The sequence below is a fragment of the Helobdella robusta genome, assembly GCF_000326865.2.
Source record: "Helobdella robusta unplaced genomic scaffold HELROscaffold_22, whole genome shotgun sequence".
Classification (NCBI taxonomy): Eukaryota; Metazoa; Annelida; class Clitellata; order Rhynchobdellida; family Glossiphoniidae; genus Helobdella; species Helobdella robusta.
The window spans coordinates 1,426,983-1,445,199 of NW_008704170.1; the positions used below are offsets into that span (position 1 = coordinate 1,426,983).

Genomic DNA, 18,217 nt, shown 5'->3' on the forward strand with positions numbered 1-18,217 from the left:
AAACAAACATACAAACAAACAAACAAACATACAAACATACAAACAAAAAACTTACAAACATACAAACAAACATACAAACAAACAAACAAACATACAAAACAATATCAGTTAACGTCAACACAACAAATTCATCAACTACACTAATATGACTATGACGAAAGCGAAAAATATTTTACGAAGCTATAAAACAACACTACAAAATTACAGATAATAGTAACAACAACATTATGACATCAACAAAAACAACAACAACATCATGACCTCAACAAAAAAAACGTCAAAAACAACAACATCAACAACAACAACAATAGCAACATCATCATGACATCAACAAAAACAACATCAAAAACAACATCATCAACAACAACAATAACAACAACAACATCATGACATCAACAACATCAAAAATAGCAACAACAACAACAGGTTTATCAGTGGTCATCGTCTTCACCATAGCAACAAGCGTTGGTTTGTGTGTGGCGTCCGTTGGCATATTGATGATCAAAAGGTAATTTATCTATTTATATTTTCATTTTATTTTATTTATTTAATAATTCTTTTGTTTTATTCTGTTTTTTTGTATATTTTTGTATTATTTTCTGCCATTGTTGATGGGAAGGGAAGTTGCTAGAGTTGACCCCATAGTAACAAATGAATGTTGATGTTGTTGTTTGCCATGTTAACGATTTCGTTAGTATTTTTGTTGTTAATGATGTTTTTTGTTGTGGTTGCTGATGTTGTTGTTGTCGTTATTGTTGGTGTTGTTGTTGTGCTATTGTTGTCGTTATTGTTGACGTTGTAATTGATGAGGTTATGTTGTTGATGTTGTTGTTGATGATTTTTTGTTTTAGTTGTTATTTGTTGTAATTTTTCACGAAAAATGGCTGGCATTGTTGATAATGTTGAAAAGTGAAAAGTTGAAAAGTTGCTTGCATCGTAAACTTTTGTTCAGAATTGAAAAAACATGTCAGGGAAGAAGAAAATATGCCAGTTTTTTTTAAATTATATAAAAAATTAAAATTTTTATTTAAACAAATTCCACCAAAAATCTTGTTTTTGTTGTTGTGTTGTTGTTGCTGCTGCTGCTGTTGTTGTTATTGTCATCGTTGTTGTTGTTGTTGTCGTCATTATTGTTGTTTTTGTTGTTGCTGCTGATAATAAAAGACTAAAAACCTAATAGCAAAATTTTTTCCTAAAGAATTGTTGAGTTGAGCTGTACGTTGTAGTAGAAATTTTTTTTTTAAAGAGTTTTGCAACAGTTCTATGGCTTGTTAAATAATGATCGTTGTTTGGTTTTTTTTGTTTTTGTTGTTTTTTTTTGTTTGTTTTTGTTTTGTATGTATTGCATGTTTGTATATTTGATTTAGAATTTGTATTATATTGTCATTTCGTTTTTTAAAAAAAACCAAAAAAAACCATTAAAATTTCACAACTCTGTTTTTCAAACAACAAAATCATGAAAATTTCATAATAACAGCCAAATCAACAGATAACAACAACAACATCATCAACAACAACAACAACAACGACATCACCAACAAAAACAACATCAACAACAACAACAATAGCAAGCAGCAGTTGCGAAATTTCGAAACAAATTTATTTCATTCGGCGATCAAATGCAGGCCATATCGGCGCGAAAAAATGTTGGTGACGACGACAACGACGATGATGATGATGACAAAATTAATGATGATGATGATATCATTGTTATTATTATTATTATTATTTTATTATCATCATCATTATCAGTAGCAGTAGTAAGAGTCGCAGTAGTAAATATGTAGTATAAGCACTTGCAGTAGTTGTAGTTGCATTGAGGAAAATTTGTTTATACTTTCGTACCTAGAAAAATAAAGCTCAACCCGTCGAGCCGAACGACGACGATGACGACGACGACGATGACGTCATCAACAAACAACACCATTCCCCGCCACAACGTCAACACTTCATACGAATATAACCTCAACAACAACAACAACACAAACCACAACATAAACATAGAGAACATAAACTTAAAAAGTAGCATAGATAACAACAACATTAACAACAACAACAACGACATAAACAACAGCATCAAAATGAGAACAATGTCAATAGGAACATCATCATCGATTCGTGATTTAGTGACAACCAATCGGAGCTCTCCAACTTATTTGCTGCAGACCATTCAAGGTTCGTCATCATCATCATCGTCTTCATCGTCATCGTCTTCATCGTCATCATCATCGTCATCATCATCGTCATCATCATCGTCATCATCATCGTCATCATCATCTTCATCGGAGACATCGTTCACGGCATTCTTGAGCTTTTGATTTTCTTTTAATTATGTGAGAAGATTGTTTAAGTTGAATGTGTTTCAGCTCTTGTAAACACACACACAAACACACATATGCATACACACCGATACACACACACATGTAAACAAACAAACAAACAACCATACATACATACATACATTCATACATACATACATACATACATACATACATACATACATACATACATACATACATACATACATACATACATACATACATACATACATACATACATACATACATACATACATACATACATACATATACATACATACATAAAAACAAAATGGACATAAAAAAATGTGTTCAATTATTAATTTAAACAACAACAGCCAACAACACAAAGACCAGAGCGTGTACATTAAACCGCAACATTGAGGAGAATTTTTTCAACAACTGCTGCAACAACAACGACGACAACAACAGTGTCACCATTTGTTGCAGCAACAACGACAATAATTTCGCAAGATGCAAGAGTATACAAAACCTCGTCTATGGCTCCAAACATCAGCAACAACAACAACATCAACAACAACATCAAAAACATCAACATCAACAACAACATCAACAACAACAACAACAGTTCGACGATGACTATTCTCCTGAAATTGTTTATTTCTGCTCGCCAGATTTTCTCTGCTCCATCCATCAGAGAAGAAAGAATGAAAACGAAAGGAGATATAGTGAAGAAGATAAAAGAGAGGATGAGGATGAGGATGAAAAAAAAGAAAAAGAGGAAGAGGATGGAGTGAAAGAAGAGGCAAATTTCAACGGCGAACGAAATGAGAATAGGCGAGTAAATTGCTTTGGTCAATCGTTTTGTTATGATAACGGCGGCAACAAAAACAACAACAACATCATCATCAACAACAACAACATCATCAATAACAACAACATCAACAACAACGACAACAACATCAACAACAACGACAACAACAGCAATGACATCACTAACAACAACATTAAAAGCGCCAACCACAGCATCAATAACATTACTAACAACAACATTAACAACAACAACAACAACAAAGACATGAGCGATATTATAGTTAACCTTCCACCGAGCGATAAACAGAACCATAAAAATTATAGCGCCGACTACAAAAAAACTAACTGTAATAACAACAACAATAATATTAATAATAACAACAACAACAAAATTAATAATAACTCCATTTTACAAAATTTACTCTGTATAGAGGGAAGTGATAATATTGCTTTTAACAGCAGCAGAAGCAGCAGTAGCAGCAATTTCAGAAACCACATCATCAACAACAACAGCAATAACAATAATAACAAGCGCGGCGCCAGCGATTCTACGGACATCAAGACAGTCGAAACGAATGATAAAAATGCCATCGCTCTGTCAACTTTCAAAAGAGAAACGACCCCTAAACTCATACAGGACGCTGAATTAACACAAAAAACCTTTCAACAGCATCATTTTCCGCCAAACGATCATCAACAACAACAACTGCAACAACAACAACAAACACTAAATCAACAACAACAACAAACACTAAATCAGCAACAACAACTGCAGCAACAACAACAAACACTTAATCAACAACAAAAACTGCAACAACAACAAACACTAACTCAGCAACAACAACAACTGCAACAACAACAAATACTACATCAGCAACTGCAGCTACAGAATCCGCATCTGAAACAGCAGCAGCTACTGCAACGTCCACAAACACGTCATCAACAGCAACAACATCAGCATCATCATCAATTCTCTCCCAAACAAATTCAACAACAACATTATCAATTTCATCCCATGCACGTTCTGTCACCTTCAACAATAATAACAACAACGACGACGACGATGACGTCACTCATCCCAACAACGCAACAACATCAGCAACAACAATCACGCCAAACTTATTCAACAATACGCCAAAACCAGCAACAAAAAAAACAACATCACAAATGTGACGATGACCAACAATCGCTAAGTCAACTCATGCATATCACAACCAAGCAAAACAGCAACATCATCAGCAGTACCATCAAAAATAACAACAACAGTAATAAACTCAATGATATCGTTAAAGATTGCCCCTGTCATATGCATTCGAGCCACCTATTGGTCAGTCGGACAGCCAATGAGAACAGGGGATTCATGAATATTAATGAAGCAATTTCAACGTCAGGTGCTCAAATTAAGACACCCCTAATAAGACCTGACATCTATCCATCCAACTGCGACTTTTAATTTAATTAGACTTTTAATTAAATTTTTTAAAATAAAATTCACAAATTTCCGTGTAAATATTTTTTTCCACATTTTTTTCGGTTAATTGCCAAAACAAATGATTGTCGGTCTGTTTGTACAATGTTTTGTGAAATATTGTGTCACATATACGTATCATAGATTTCGTTAAAACGTGTACTACCAGTTAAGAAAGAAATGTTTTTATTTATTTCATTTATTTATTTATATATTTTATTTATTTAATGTAAATTAGAATTGTACATTGAACTATCCCCAAGTCATGTGTGCCATCTAGTTTAAGTTTCTGATTCCCAAGGGCACGCATTTGAATATAATAAAAATTCGATTGAAAAATCATTTCGAGTTTATTAAAAGTTACAAAACCAGCGAGATATAATCGAGTGTCCATTCATTTAACATTAAAAACATACTCATCGCGTTAATAATGAAATTAACAAGTTAAATTACTTATATACGTACTTAATTAACTAATTAACTTAATTGAGGCTTAGTTATTTTTATAGTCTCTAGATAGAGACTTTTATACAAATTGAATAATGATTGTAACAGCTGAAACAAAAAGGCAAACACCTCACAGTCAACGTTTGAGTCAAGTGGTATAGTTCAATTACTGTGGTGTATTCAATGGAGCTAGAAGTTATTCGACGGCGCCACTTACGTAAAATTTGAGAACACACCTTACTGAACACTTCAGTCAATAACTAAATTTTATAGAGCGTAATTCCGGTAAAGTTCAAGTGTTCTACCAAAGAAAAGTTACGAGACACACCTTGTACTAGCATTTATGTGTAGGTGCGAGCTGTTTGTTGACTGACTGATGACATCATATCGGGAGATGTAAAATAAAGATATAACATTGGTAAACATTTATAAACATTTATAAAGCAGGGATACCTATATAGGACTCATTGATATATTTACTTTTATAGTTGTTTAAAGAAAATATCAGGACAATTAAACTTCACTTCCTCGTCTACAATACTACTATTAAATATTAATAGGTATAATGTTAGAGTCAGGGTTTATACATAATATGTGTATAGTTATTTAAATGTTAGTAAAAAAAAGTACTGATAAGATGTTTTGTGGTCAATGAGTCACTCTTTTGAGAGGAGGACAAGCTGAATTTTTTTTATAAAGATACGAAAATGATCAATTTTGCTTGCAAAACGTGCTTTATACGATTTATGTGTGAATGTATAACTTAAAAACTTTTAATAATAAAAGAGCAAACATCGAAATAGTAACAATAATAAAACAAAAAATTACAATAATAATAATAACATCCATAATGATGACAACTACTATTAAAGTTTCACATTTCAAACATCAGAAACTTACTACGCTGATATAAACGAGACCGAAATTATGAACATATACGTAAATATGACACAAAACCACAAAACCGTTTAATTAATCTTTCACTAAACCTAATTGAAGAAATTTTAATAATGGCATACATTACCTAATTATAATATTGTCTGTCTGGGAATTACCATAGAAGTGCATTGGCGCATGCGCGTGCAAAGAACATTAAGTAAACACAGCCAACGTACGCATATTAACAAGCGTATTGGCTAACCGCCATGTTGGACAGTGTAACGTATTAAATACAAATTAAATTTGATTGTCGAACTGCTCTTTTAAAATATCGGATTACATTTTTTCAAAGTTGAAACGATTTTGAGTCATTAATAATGAACTATTGATTGATTTGGCGAACTACAAAACGTCTTTTTGCTAGACTTTTGCTGGTTCAAAAGTTGGATTAGTCCATTCTTGTTGAAGGGGTGTGCAGGATGAGCAAGTTGTCTTTCCGTGCGCGGGCGCTTGACGCCAACAAGGCGATGCCGGTTTTTGTTGGGGACGAAATTCCGGCAGAACTTGACTTTGTGGCCGTCAATCGTGCCGTCATGGAAATGCCGACTGGTATGGAGAAAGACGAAGAATCTGTTAGTTGTTTACCCTTTTTTGTAATGGACTGCACAGTCAGTCGCCATATTGAATTTACTAAATTTATCGAAAATAATAGCAAAAATTCATTAATAAGTGGTCGTTTTTCATTGCAATTTGTTTTAAAATTTTCAAAATAAATATTAGAGTGCAAAACTGTTACGAAACCTGCACTTTATTCATGAAAAGATGTATCTGATGCATATATTTTATCACGTGATCTATTGCTCGGTGCTTTCCTAAGCAGTGAATTAATATTCATGATTAGGCAAACTTATTTTGTCCCAGCCCCCAGACGTAAGCGCTCGAAATACAAACATTGTCATTTATTAAATTGCAAACGAAACTGATTCACAAGAATTTCATTTTCCAATTTTCCAAAATTTATTATTTCCTGGTTGACCAGAAAATCTTTTGAAAACCAATGAAAATGTAAATTTTTCTATTTTACCATCACCAATTATTTTGTAATTATTTTTGTGTAAAATAGGAACACCATTTGCAAAGAGCATTATGTGCTCAACAAGCTTATGGAACTGCAGAAATGTTGGCCATCCCTGTGCCTGGGATGGAAGACGTTGGAGAGAGATTCATCAGACTATATGGGTCGAACAAGTCATTCAAAGTCCCAAAACAGTTTATACATGTTCAACGTTAGTGTTTTTTTGGGGTGGTAGATAAAATTTCATTAAGAATCCAATTTTTCTTATTTGTATGTAAAGATATTTTTGATTTGACTGCATAATTTTTGCATCTGTAATAATTTAATAATGTCTTTGCTGAGCTTTTGTTATCTGCCTTCTATTTCATTATCAGCTTTTATGAAAAAAGTTTAATGGCAAAGTTTGTCATAATTATGTGCAAATGTCTGACCATTGACAGCTGCCCTTGGGTTCGACATGGAGGTCCCTGATTATGACATGGATTCTGAGGATGAAGTTTGGCTAAACAAACAAGTAAAACAACTCAAGATGGATGTGCCTCCAATCAAATTTGAAAACATGATCGATCGGCTAGAGAAAGGAAGTGGGCAAACGGTTTGTCTTATCTTCAAAAAATTTATGTTCTTTTAAATTTGATTGTGCTTTGATGCATTTTAATTGATTTCAAAATAAATCTTCCCATTGATTATTGACAGATATAAAACTTTGTCAAAACAGATAGTAAACCTTCATGAAGCAAAAGCTTTATTGAAAGAAGATGATGATCTGATCATGGCTGTCTACGACTACTGGCTCAACAAACGTTTGAAAATGGTGAGATTCAAAGTCCGAATCAGTTTTCAAATTTCAGAAAGTGTCTTGATAAGGGTTGGGTGTATTTGTAATAAAATTTGACTGACAATTCTTCAGAAGGTGGCTTCATTGATACCTCAAGTGAAAACAGAAAGGAGGGATGGTCTGGCAACAAACAATCCCTACGTTGCATTCAGGAGAAGGACTGAAAAGATGCAGACTAGGAAGGTATACTGCAGAATATATATCTCTCTGTTTGATTTTCATTTCAACTACTTGTACAGTAACCAATTCACAGTTTTATCTTTTGTACAGTTTGAATTTAATTTTTCTTTATTTGTTATCTAGTTTTTGTTTGTTTTTCTTTTTCAGAATAGGAAGAATGATGAAGTTTCTTATGAAAAGATGCTCAAACTGAAGAAGGATCTCAAGAAAGCATTGTGAGTGTGTTTATTTGTGTGTGTGTTTGTGTTCTTGTGTGCTTTTGTGTGTATCTCTTTATAAAACTGGTAAACTGACAGATTAAAGTATGATAGTAATTTTTTTTCCAAAAAATAGATTGCTTTTAGAAGTTCTGAAGAGGAGAGAGAAAACTAAAAAAGAATTTTTAAAGTTGACTGTTGAAGTTATTGATAAGAGGTTGGTTAGTTTTATTTCCATATTGCTCTGTTCTGTTTCATTCTATTTAAAATTTGAAATGTTAGTTTTTTTTCTGTTAAGATATTCTCTTTTTTTATTACTTTTCATTAAATAATTTTACTCTGTTGATGATGCATGATGCAGTGTTGTGTAATATTTTTTGAAAAATTTAGTGAAAATTTTAATATAGTTAGCTGTAGCTTTTGTAGTTTTGCTTCATTTCTTTGATAGATTGTTTGATTAACTGACTTATTGATTGATTAATTGATTAATTGATTGATTGATTGTACCATTTCAAAAATATTACTGTATATATATATATATATATATATATATATATTAATGAAATTTTAAATATGTAGTAGAATAATGCAGGTGAATAATTAAGTAAAAATATTAAAATTCATCTCCGTCAATCACAGATACCAGATGCAGGATTGGGATGGTACCTTACTGGCCGAGGCAGAGGCCAAGAAGGACTCCATGCCGAGGTTCCTACCTCTTCAACCTATGCAGATACTGAAGGAGTGGTCGTCGTCGTCATCATCTCTATCCTGGGCTAATGTACATTTAATTTTTGTTACTTTTTGTATTCTCTGCCCGCGGTGTTTTATACAAGAGTGCTTCTTAAATGTAGCTTACTCTTTTGTAATAAACTTACAAGTTACATAAGATAGTGCTATATCTCGGATGGCTATAGTAAGAATAACTTATATTCACTGAATCTCAGGAACAGGCAAGAATATCGCAGAAGAAGAGGGAATATAAAAAAACGAAACACAAACATCACCACAACAACAACCATCTACAGCAGCAGCAGCAGCTTCATCATCATCAACAACAGCATCCTTCAACAATAGCATCCTCGTTGTCATCCACAGCACACGGTCGCTACAAGGTCTACCAAACTCCAGAATCCATCACACCGAATATCTCGCCTTACACGTCCTCTCACCTCCATCATCATCTCCATCGGCCGCCTCCTGGGCCCTCTGCCGATGATGATTATAACAATTTATCGGTTGGTTGTAGTTTCATTGATCGATTTGGATGTAGTCATTTGTGATTGGTTGTTTTATTTTTTTATCTCAAGAGCATTTTTTCATAATAGTATTAATGTCGTTTTTATAAACCTGCAGAGCTCATCAAATTCAGATCAGGATTATGACAATGATCCTGATGGTCCATACGCTTTCAGACGTAAGGCAGGCTGTTCGTATTTGCAGGTTTGTCTGGGGGATGGTGGTTTCTTTATCTACACGTTCATTGTTATTATTTTTAATTTATACCGTTTATTTTGTTAAATGCAGTTCAGTTCAACTTTGTTCCCTTTGAAAGAAAACATCAACAGCGAAAGCCTCAAAACGACATCAACCAGCACAGAATCATCGACGATATTTAAAAATAAAAGACCGCGACTTAGTGTTGAAAGTGACATTTACGATGACAGCAACAACAACATTGTTGATCCATTTAAATTTCTCAATAACAACGACAGTAGGCACAGTTTCTATTTGGCCTCTCTTTCGACGACAGCGCTCGACAACAAATCTTTTAATCGTTGCCTCGGTTACACCAGGCAGAGAGTTGGAAGAGGTGGAAGGTAGGATTTTGTTGGTGTTCTTGTCAATCTCTTTGTTGTTGCCGATGTATTCAAGTTTACCTAACTCTTTGCCATTGTAGACTCTGTCGTAGTTGGATTCAGAATTTGTTGTTGTTTATTCGCTTTGCTTTATTTTAATATCCATGTTAATTTTTATTGTGCTATTTTTGGTCGTCACATAATTATGATAATGCTACTATTACTACTACTACTGCTTCTAATAATAATATACTTAACTCTATTCTTCAGGATAATATTAGATCGAGTACGAACGAATTGGGATGCTGGCCTACACAGATTAGATCTTTCATCCAACAACTTCAGCGACAGCATCAGTAATAGTAACAACAATAACGACACAAATAATAATAATAATAATATCAACAACAATAATAATATTAATAATACAGATAATAATCTTAATGGTGATAATGCCAGTAGCTGTAATATCACAGAGGATGAAAATGTTCGAGAATTGAGTCGCATATTATCTTCTTACGTAACACATATCAGGTCTAATGGAATGTTAGTAGCCTTTTTAATTGAGTCATGGTTAGGGTCCAATTCATCTTGTTATGTGATTGGATGGTTGATCTGTCTTATCAGCGATTTAATGATTGGTTGATCTTGTTACCTTTACTTATTTCATTATTTTTTTGTATGGGCATCTGAATTTTTTCTAAACTAATTTGTAGTCAAAAATTTGAATTATAGCTCAGCTTAACAATAAAAAATTAGTTAATTAGATAATTTAATTTACTTTATTGATTGTTTTTCAACTCCGAAGATGCCACTACCAGCGAATAAATCTGCCTTCTTCGCTGCCACCATCTTCTACCTTCCTGCACCAGTTCAACAACGGCAGCAACATTTCTTCATCCTCTTCAATTTTTCCCTCCAACTTGTTCAATCCATCTAAGCAGTCCTCCCCAGAGCCAATGCAGGCAGACAGCTACAAGCGCCACGTCCAGTTACTCGTCTCCATACAGCAGCAGCAACAGAAGCAACAGTTTGATTCTGCAGCATTCGACGAAAACCAACTACTATCCTCTTCTTCATTCATGTTCAATCACACTCATAAAACACAGCCACAACAACATAATCAGCAACAACAACATCAGCAGCAGCAGCAACTACAACCAAACATATTACCTCCGTCAACAATTTCTACTGTCGATGGTACAACTAACTACCCTCCTGTCCTCTTGTCTCCGACTGCAGGAATTGCACTCGATTCGGAAACTGCTCAGTTTGCCATTTCTGCATTTAAGGAAGATCCAAGTGCAAACGCCAATAGAACTAGCATGATAACTACGCTCCTCCATCCACAATCTCTAAAGGCCGATGATCAGTCCATAGGCCTATCCACGCTACCTGCAGCCAGCATATTGCAACTTAATTATCCTCTACAGCAACAACAACAACAAATTATAACGACATCAACAGAGTCTTCAGAAGCAACGACAAGTCCGTCGTCTCTGCACAGCCTGCTAACGTCCGCAACGACATTTAAAAATAATTTTTCAGCATTTAATTTAAACGACACACAGACTACTACCATTTTACCAGCTATTAACAGCAACAACAATAACAACAACAGTTTATCAACGAAAGCCATCAACAATAGCATCAATAATAACATCAGCAGCACTAAACTCCCTACATTAACGTTATCCCTTCCACTGACATCAACGACAGCAATGACAGCAAACAACAACCAGCATATGGATAATGGCTTATTGCCACAGAGGAGAATTGTGGACAAATACACGTACACATACATCACCAACAGCAGTAATAACAACAACAACATCAATAACAACAGCCAGCAGCAGCAAGCAGCTGTTCAGGGACTGCTGCTGTCTAATGTAAATCTACAAAACAATTCTAAAGTTCAGCAGCTGTACAACAAAAATAAGCAGCAACAGCAAGTGCTACAGTTGCAGCAACAACAAATGCAACAACAATCTCAACAGCAGCAGCAACAACAACAGTCTCAACAGCAGCAACAACAATCTCAACAACTGCAGCAACAATCTCAACAGATGCAGCAGCAACAACTACAATTACAAGATCCACGTTACTTAAAAATAGCCACGCCATCTTCTGCTATTGAAACCCTACTACAGCAAGACTCAAAACAGCAGCTACAACAACAAAAACATCAACAACAACAGCAGAAACATCAGCAGCAGCAACAACAACAGCAGCAGCAGCAGTTGAAGAGTAGTTTTATGAAAAATGCACAACACGTCCTCATCAGATCAGCTAACATTCTTGGCTGCAATGCTGAGAAGCCAACTAGGTGATGATGATGGTAATGTGGATGATGCTGATGATGATGAATATTATTATTAATATTATTATTATTATTATTATTATTATTATAGTAATAACAATGATGATGCTTGTAGCAATGAGAATGGCAAGGGGTGCCAATGGCTAAAGTAGTGATAGTGATTGAATAATTTAGTTTTATCTTTTTTCAATTTGGAATTAACTTTTAATATTTGTTATTGCGATTAACTTTTAAAATATATGTAAAAAAATTTAAAATTCGTAAATATATATATCAATATTGTACCACCATTCAGAGAGAACTGTGAAACAGCGAAAAAAACAGACGACAAGAGTTACGTAATGGAGGTCACATGATAAATAATAACAATAATCCGTCTGCTGTCAATCATCATCGATCCATCGACAGACTAATTAACTAACTCATTAATCGGTTAATTGATTGACCCGTCTTTAATTAATCAACAAACCAATCAACTCACTAACTAATTAGTTATTTGATTGATCCATCTGCAATCTTTCAATTAATCAGTCAGTCAGGCAGTTAGTTAGTTAACCAACTAACTCATTAGCCGGTTATATGACTGATTGATCTTCCAACATTGATCTGTGGGTTGATTGACAAGTTGTTAATTGATTGGTTGGTTAATTGTTGATTGATTGATTGATTGATTGATTGATTGATTGATTGATTGGTTGGTTGGTTGGTTGGTTGGTTAATTGATTTTTCAAGAATTAGCTTATTCCTTTGGTTGGCATGTTTTTTCAATCACACACATTTACATTAGTTTATTCATTTATTCATTAACTTTATATTTAAAACAAGATGACTCTGTGATAGTTTTATATATATATATATATATATATATATATATATAAGAATGTTTAATATAACATAAGATTTACTTTGGATATATATATATATATATATATATATATATATATATATATATATATATATAATGCAGTTTTTTTTCATGTAGAAAACTGTTGCACAATTTTTTAGTTTGTTTGTTTTAACATTTGTTGATAATATTGATTATTATTATTATTATTATTATTATTATTATTATTATTATTATTATTATTATTATTATTATTATTGTATGACTCAATTGTGATTTTGTGTTTGTTTGTTTGTTAGTTTTTTTATCTCCTGTTTTATAGCTATTAATATTATTAATACAGCCACTACTAATTCTTTCATATTTTTATTAAATATTTATATGCGTGTCTATGTATATATGTGTGTGCTTGTTTGTGTGTGTTTGTGTGTGTTTGTGTGTCTATATAATAAAGGAAATTAAGGTTAGATATATGGCAGCAAAAAATCTTCAATGTTTATTTGTATCATCATATACATTGTTCAATATTTTCCAATTTTATGTCTTATTATATATGTGTGTGTGTGTGTGTGTGTGTGTGTGTGTGTGTGTGTGTGTGTGTGTGTGTGTGTGTGTGTGTGTGTGTGTGTTATTATAATTCGATAATGATGCTGAAATAATAGTAGAGGAGTAATAAAATTAACGTTACATATAACGAGATAATGTTTTGTCTTCACTTCTTCTTTGTCACAAAACTTAAATATTTAAATAATTAGAGAATACAATAAATGTCCGTTAAAATATTCAAAAGAGTTACACACGCATATATATATATATATATATATATATGTGTGTGTGTGTGTGTGTGTGTATTTATGTAAATTTGTATATATAATACGTATATATCGTGTTTGTGATTTTGTACGTTTGCTTCTCTGTGTATGTGTGCGTGCGTGCGTGCGTGTAGTCGTATCTTCGTCTGCTAAACGAAACACAACTGATAAAATGAATGACGTTTGGTTTGGAGTGTCAGAGTAATTTTTATTAAATAATAATGCAAATGATCGAATCTTTGTATATGTATGTGTAAAGTAGTGGTGTATGTATGTGTATATATGTCTATAATTGTAGCGGTACTCTTGTGTGTGAGTGTGTCTATGAGTAATGTTAGTGCTAGATGCTTTTATCATTCGGTCCTTTTTTTGTATGTGCAGTTGTTTGCTTGCTTTTTTCTACGTGAGCTATATTCCTGTGTTTATCCATGAACGAATCTGGTTATGTATATATGTATATTCGTGCGTGTTTGTGTGTGTGTGCGTATGTATGTGTATGTACGTGCGTGCGTGTGTGTACGTGAGTTTCATTTTTTCGTATTTCAAATCACTATCTACTCTACTGGACCCAGTTGTTGTGAGTAATTAAAGATTCAGTCCGTGTTTCTATTATTATCATCATGTCTATAAATAGATCGTTAATTTCATCATCATCATCGTCGATGTTTCATTATTATTATTATCATCATCTGTAATATTATTATTATTTTATTCAGGCAGATAAGGGCTTCGTTGGACAAATGTAAAAATACGCAACAAAACAATGGGAAAACATTCTTGCATGCTCTTTACAGTTATTATTATTCCTGTTATTATTATCGTTAATTTTATATGTAGATGTATATATGTAGATGTATATATATATATAGCGTTGATTTTATATATATTTGTATAGTTTATGTATGTATGTATATATATATGTGTGTGTTTGTTTTTGTGTGTGTGATGAGTGTATGCATTGATACATATTTGATGTTGTCATTTTTATATAGTGTTATTTGGAGATTAATTATAATTCTATTCTATGAATTCTAGGAGAATTCAATTAATCAATCAATCAATCAATTAGCTTATAAAGCGCTATTTCCGCGATGTTCAACAGCGCTCTGTATAAAATATGGTCTCCTTCCAACACACACACACACACACATATATATATATATATATATATATATATAGAGAGAGAGAGAGAGAGAGAATCATTTTATATAAACAAATAATATTAAAGATTTAAAGATGAATAACGAATATTAGTAAGGATGGTTGATGGATAATTAATACATGTTGATCATTTAATTAATATTTTGGCGTGGTAATATGTTGTATAGGTTGTATGTTTGTTTATGTAAGTGTGTCCGCTTGTATGTGTGAGTGTGTGTGTGTGTGTGTGTGTGTACACGTGTGTGTGTGTTTCTATGTACGTGTTTGTGTGTGTGTAGTTAATTTGTTTCTGTGCATAGGTTGAATGTTTTAGTTTTTTTTAGTTTGGGATCACCGGCTTTCAATATATGTCTTTATGTATGTACGTTTATATGTATGTGTGTATATATATATATGTATAGTAGTATGTATGTGTATATATACGTCCTACCTCGGGGAACTGGGCCTCTGGACGTTAAACGAAACGATACGAAACGAAATTTTATTTGCTTCTCTATCTAAATTGAAAATTGATTGATATGTGTATATATAGTATGTATAGTAGTATATATTTATATATATATGTCTATATACTGTATATATATATATATATGTATATATATATATATATAGCTAGGTTTTTCTATTGTATTCTTCACTCTTTGTTTCTTCTTGATGTTTGTAGAGTACATTTTGATTCGTGTGTTGTGTGTTTTTCTATTGGTTTTTCTTTGATTTTATTATTATTTCCATTATTATCTATTATTATTATTATTGCATTGTTGTTAATCAATTAATTGATCTTATATGGTTTGTAAAAAGTTTATTAAGGTTATATGTATAAATATATTTGCGTATATATGTATATATATATGACTTAGTTTATCATTTATTTATTTGCTATATATATAAAAATTGTAGTTGGATTTGTGCTTCTGTGTTTCATTAAAAACTGTTGCATGCCATTAATGAATAATTAAAGATAGAAATAAAAATATTATGAATTAATAATATTCGATTTTATTATAATTTGTGAAAATATATATAGGTATGTTTATATATAAATATATCTATATAATACATGTATATACATTTATTTGCGTGTGTGTGTTTGTGTGTGTGTGTGTACTTATGTATGTGTGTATGGATGGATGTATGTAAATATTTATATGTATATTTAACTTAGTTGTAAAGATAAACTGTGTAATAATATGGATGTTGCTAATAAATAATAATTGTTTTTTTTTCTTTTGTTTATATTTTCTGTTTTTTCCGTTATTTCTTTCTATTTATTATTTTTATTTATTTTTGTACAATTTGAAATCATTTCATGTGAATACAGATTATTATAGATAATTAATTAATTAGTTAATTATCAATTAATTACTACTTGTTACTTGTGTTTTGTTTAAAATCTAAAATAAAAACACATCGTAGAACGTCCATTCAAGATGTTGTGTAGTCACACACACACACACACACACACACACACACACACACACACACACACACAAACAAACAAACATTACATTACATCATTATGATCTAAATAACGAACGAAACAGTATAGAATTTCAGCAGTATAGGAATTGAACTATAACACTACGCTGACAACCTTCAGCATTATCGCCGTCCTTACTCAATTATCATTCGCAATCGATATTCACCTGTCACTTTGTAGTTACTCGCATAAGTTATTGTAAGTAAATGTCATTTATTGTTATCAAAAACATTGTTATATTTATTAATAATTATATTATTTTGCAGATTTTTCCAGCAATCCAACGATGGTGTACAGTTCATGCTCGTATGCGAGTTGGAGGCAGCTGACCGAATAGCACTCCAAGACTGACACTCTGCCAGACTTTTCCACTAAACTCTAAAAAAAGATTTCATTTTTTCAAGTTGGTTTTATTATCATTAATTATTTGCTTATATTGTTTGTAAATTTCATCATTCTCATACTGTTTTATGACTTTTGTAAAGGTTTTAAAAGTTTTACAATTGGTATTTATTTCAAATCTAAAAAAGTTCTAGGTTGTTATTATTTTCATCGAGCAGAAAATACGTACTACAGAGAAATCGGTATTGGTAATCGATAGTACTTACGAATTTGTGAGTCTCGAAATTAGTATCGATTCCCATTTCGATGAGAAACTTTGCCATCTCCACGTTTCTGCTCCTTATTGCCGTCATTAGCAGGTTTTCGTTAAACTTTTCCATGTTTGGGACGATGTATTGTATTGTGTATGTGTTGTATAGTGTATCCAGAACAATGTATCATGCATTGGAGTTTTAAAGTATTGTGTGTGTTAGTATTTTGTGTGAATACAAAAAACATCTATGTGAAAATACCATAAACTCTACAATACACTACACGTACGTGTTCATCACACTCTTCTATGTGCCTTATACATACATACCAATTGTACATATTTTTGTACTTGGATCATATTTGTATACATTGTTTTATGTACATACAATACATATACACACACGTCTATTAGAATGCTACAGTGTATGCATATTTATTTACATTATTATTTTATATTATATATATTATTACTGATATATCCTAACCCAGACGACGTTAATGTAATGTGGTTTCTGACTTAGGATGTATTTTACCTCTGATATTAATCCATTCTTGACGTTGTGATATAATTTCTGTGATTGATTGGTTGATTGAATGATTGATTGATTGATTGATTGGTTGGTTGATTGATTGATTGATTGATTGATTGATTGATTGATTGATTGATTGATGATGACGGATTGAACCATGGTTACGGCAAGTATTAATTATGGCATTACTTTTGTAATAGATAATGATAATGACGATGATGATAAGTACAATGGTGACGACGACGACGATGAAGATTAGGAAGTTACTGCTGCTGAGATTAATGAAGGCATAACGGCATAACATATTTTGGCTCGGAACATTGCATATGTCGTTAATAATTAATAAGGTGTGTTTTGTTTGTAATACTTCAACCACCACCACTACTACTACTACTACTACTACTACTACTACTACTACTACTACTACTACTACTACTATAGTACTACTACTGCTACTACTGCTGCTGCTACTACTACTACTACCAGTGGCGAATCTAGAGG

The 18,217-nt window shown here is 32.3% G+C and overlaps 2 protein-coding genes across 2 annotated transcripts; both read left to right on the plus strand.

Annotated features, from left to right (window-relative positions):
• Window positions 1-386: 386 nt before the first annotated feature.
• On the plus strand, window positions 387-4,545 carry HELRODRAFT_171964 (hypothetical protein; the record flags this gene model as incomplete). Its single annotated transcript, XM_009018641.1, has 3 exons — window positions 387-508; window positions 2,075-2,175; window positions 2,657-4,545. 3 exons carry the CDS (start codon window positions 387-389, stop codon window positions 4,543-4,545), a joined length of 2,112 nt encoding a protein of 703 aa, XP_009016889.1.
• A 1,196-nt stretch (window positions 4,546-5,741) lies between these two features.
• On the plus strand, window positions 5,742-8,508 carry HELRODRAFT_111413 (hypothetical protein; the record flags this gene model as incomplete). The annotated part of the gene is made up of 7 exons (XM_009018642.1): window positions 5,742-6,517; window positions 7,009-7,172; window positions 7,402-7,556; window positions 7,680-7,775; window positions 7,872-7,982; window positions 8,127-8,194; window positions 8,313-8,508. Exons 1-7 carry the CDS (start codon window positions 6,366-6,368, stop codon window positions 8,506-8,508), a joined length of 942 nt encoding a protein of 313 aa, XP_009016890.1. The 5' UTR covers window positions 5,742-6,365.
• Between the last annotated feature and the right edge of the window lie 9,709 nt (window positions 8,509-18,217).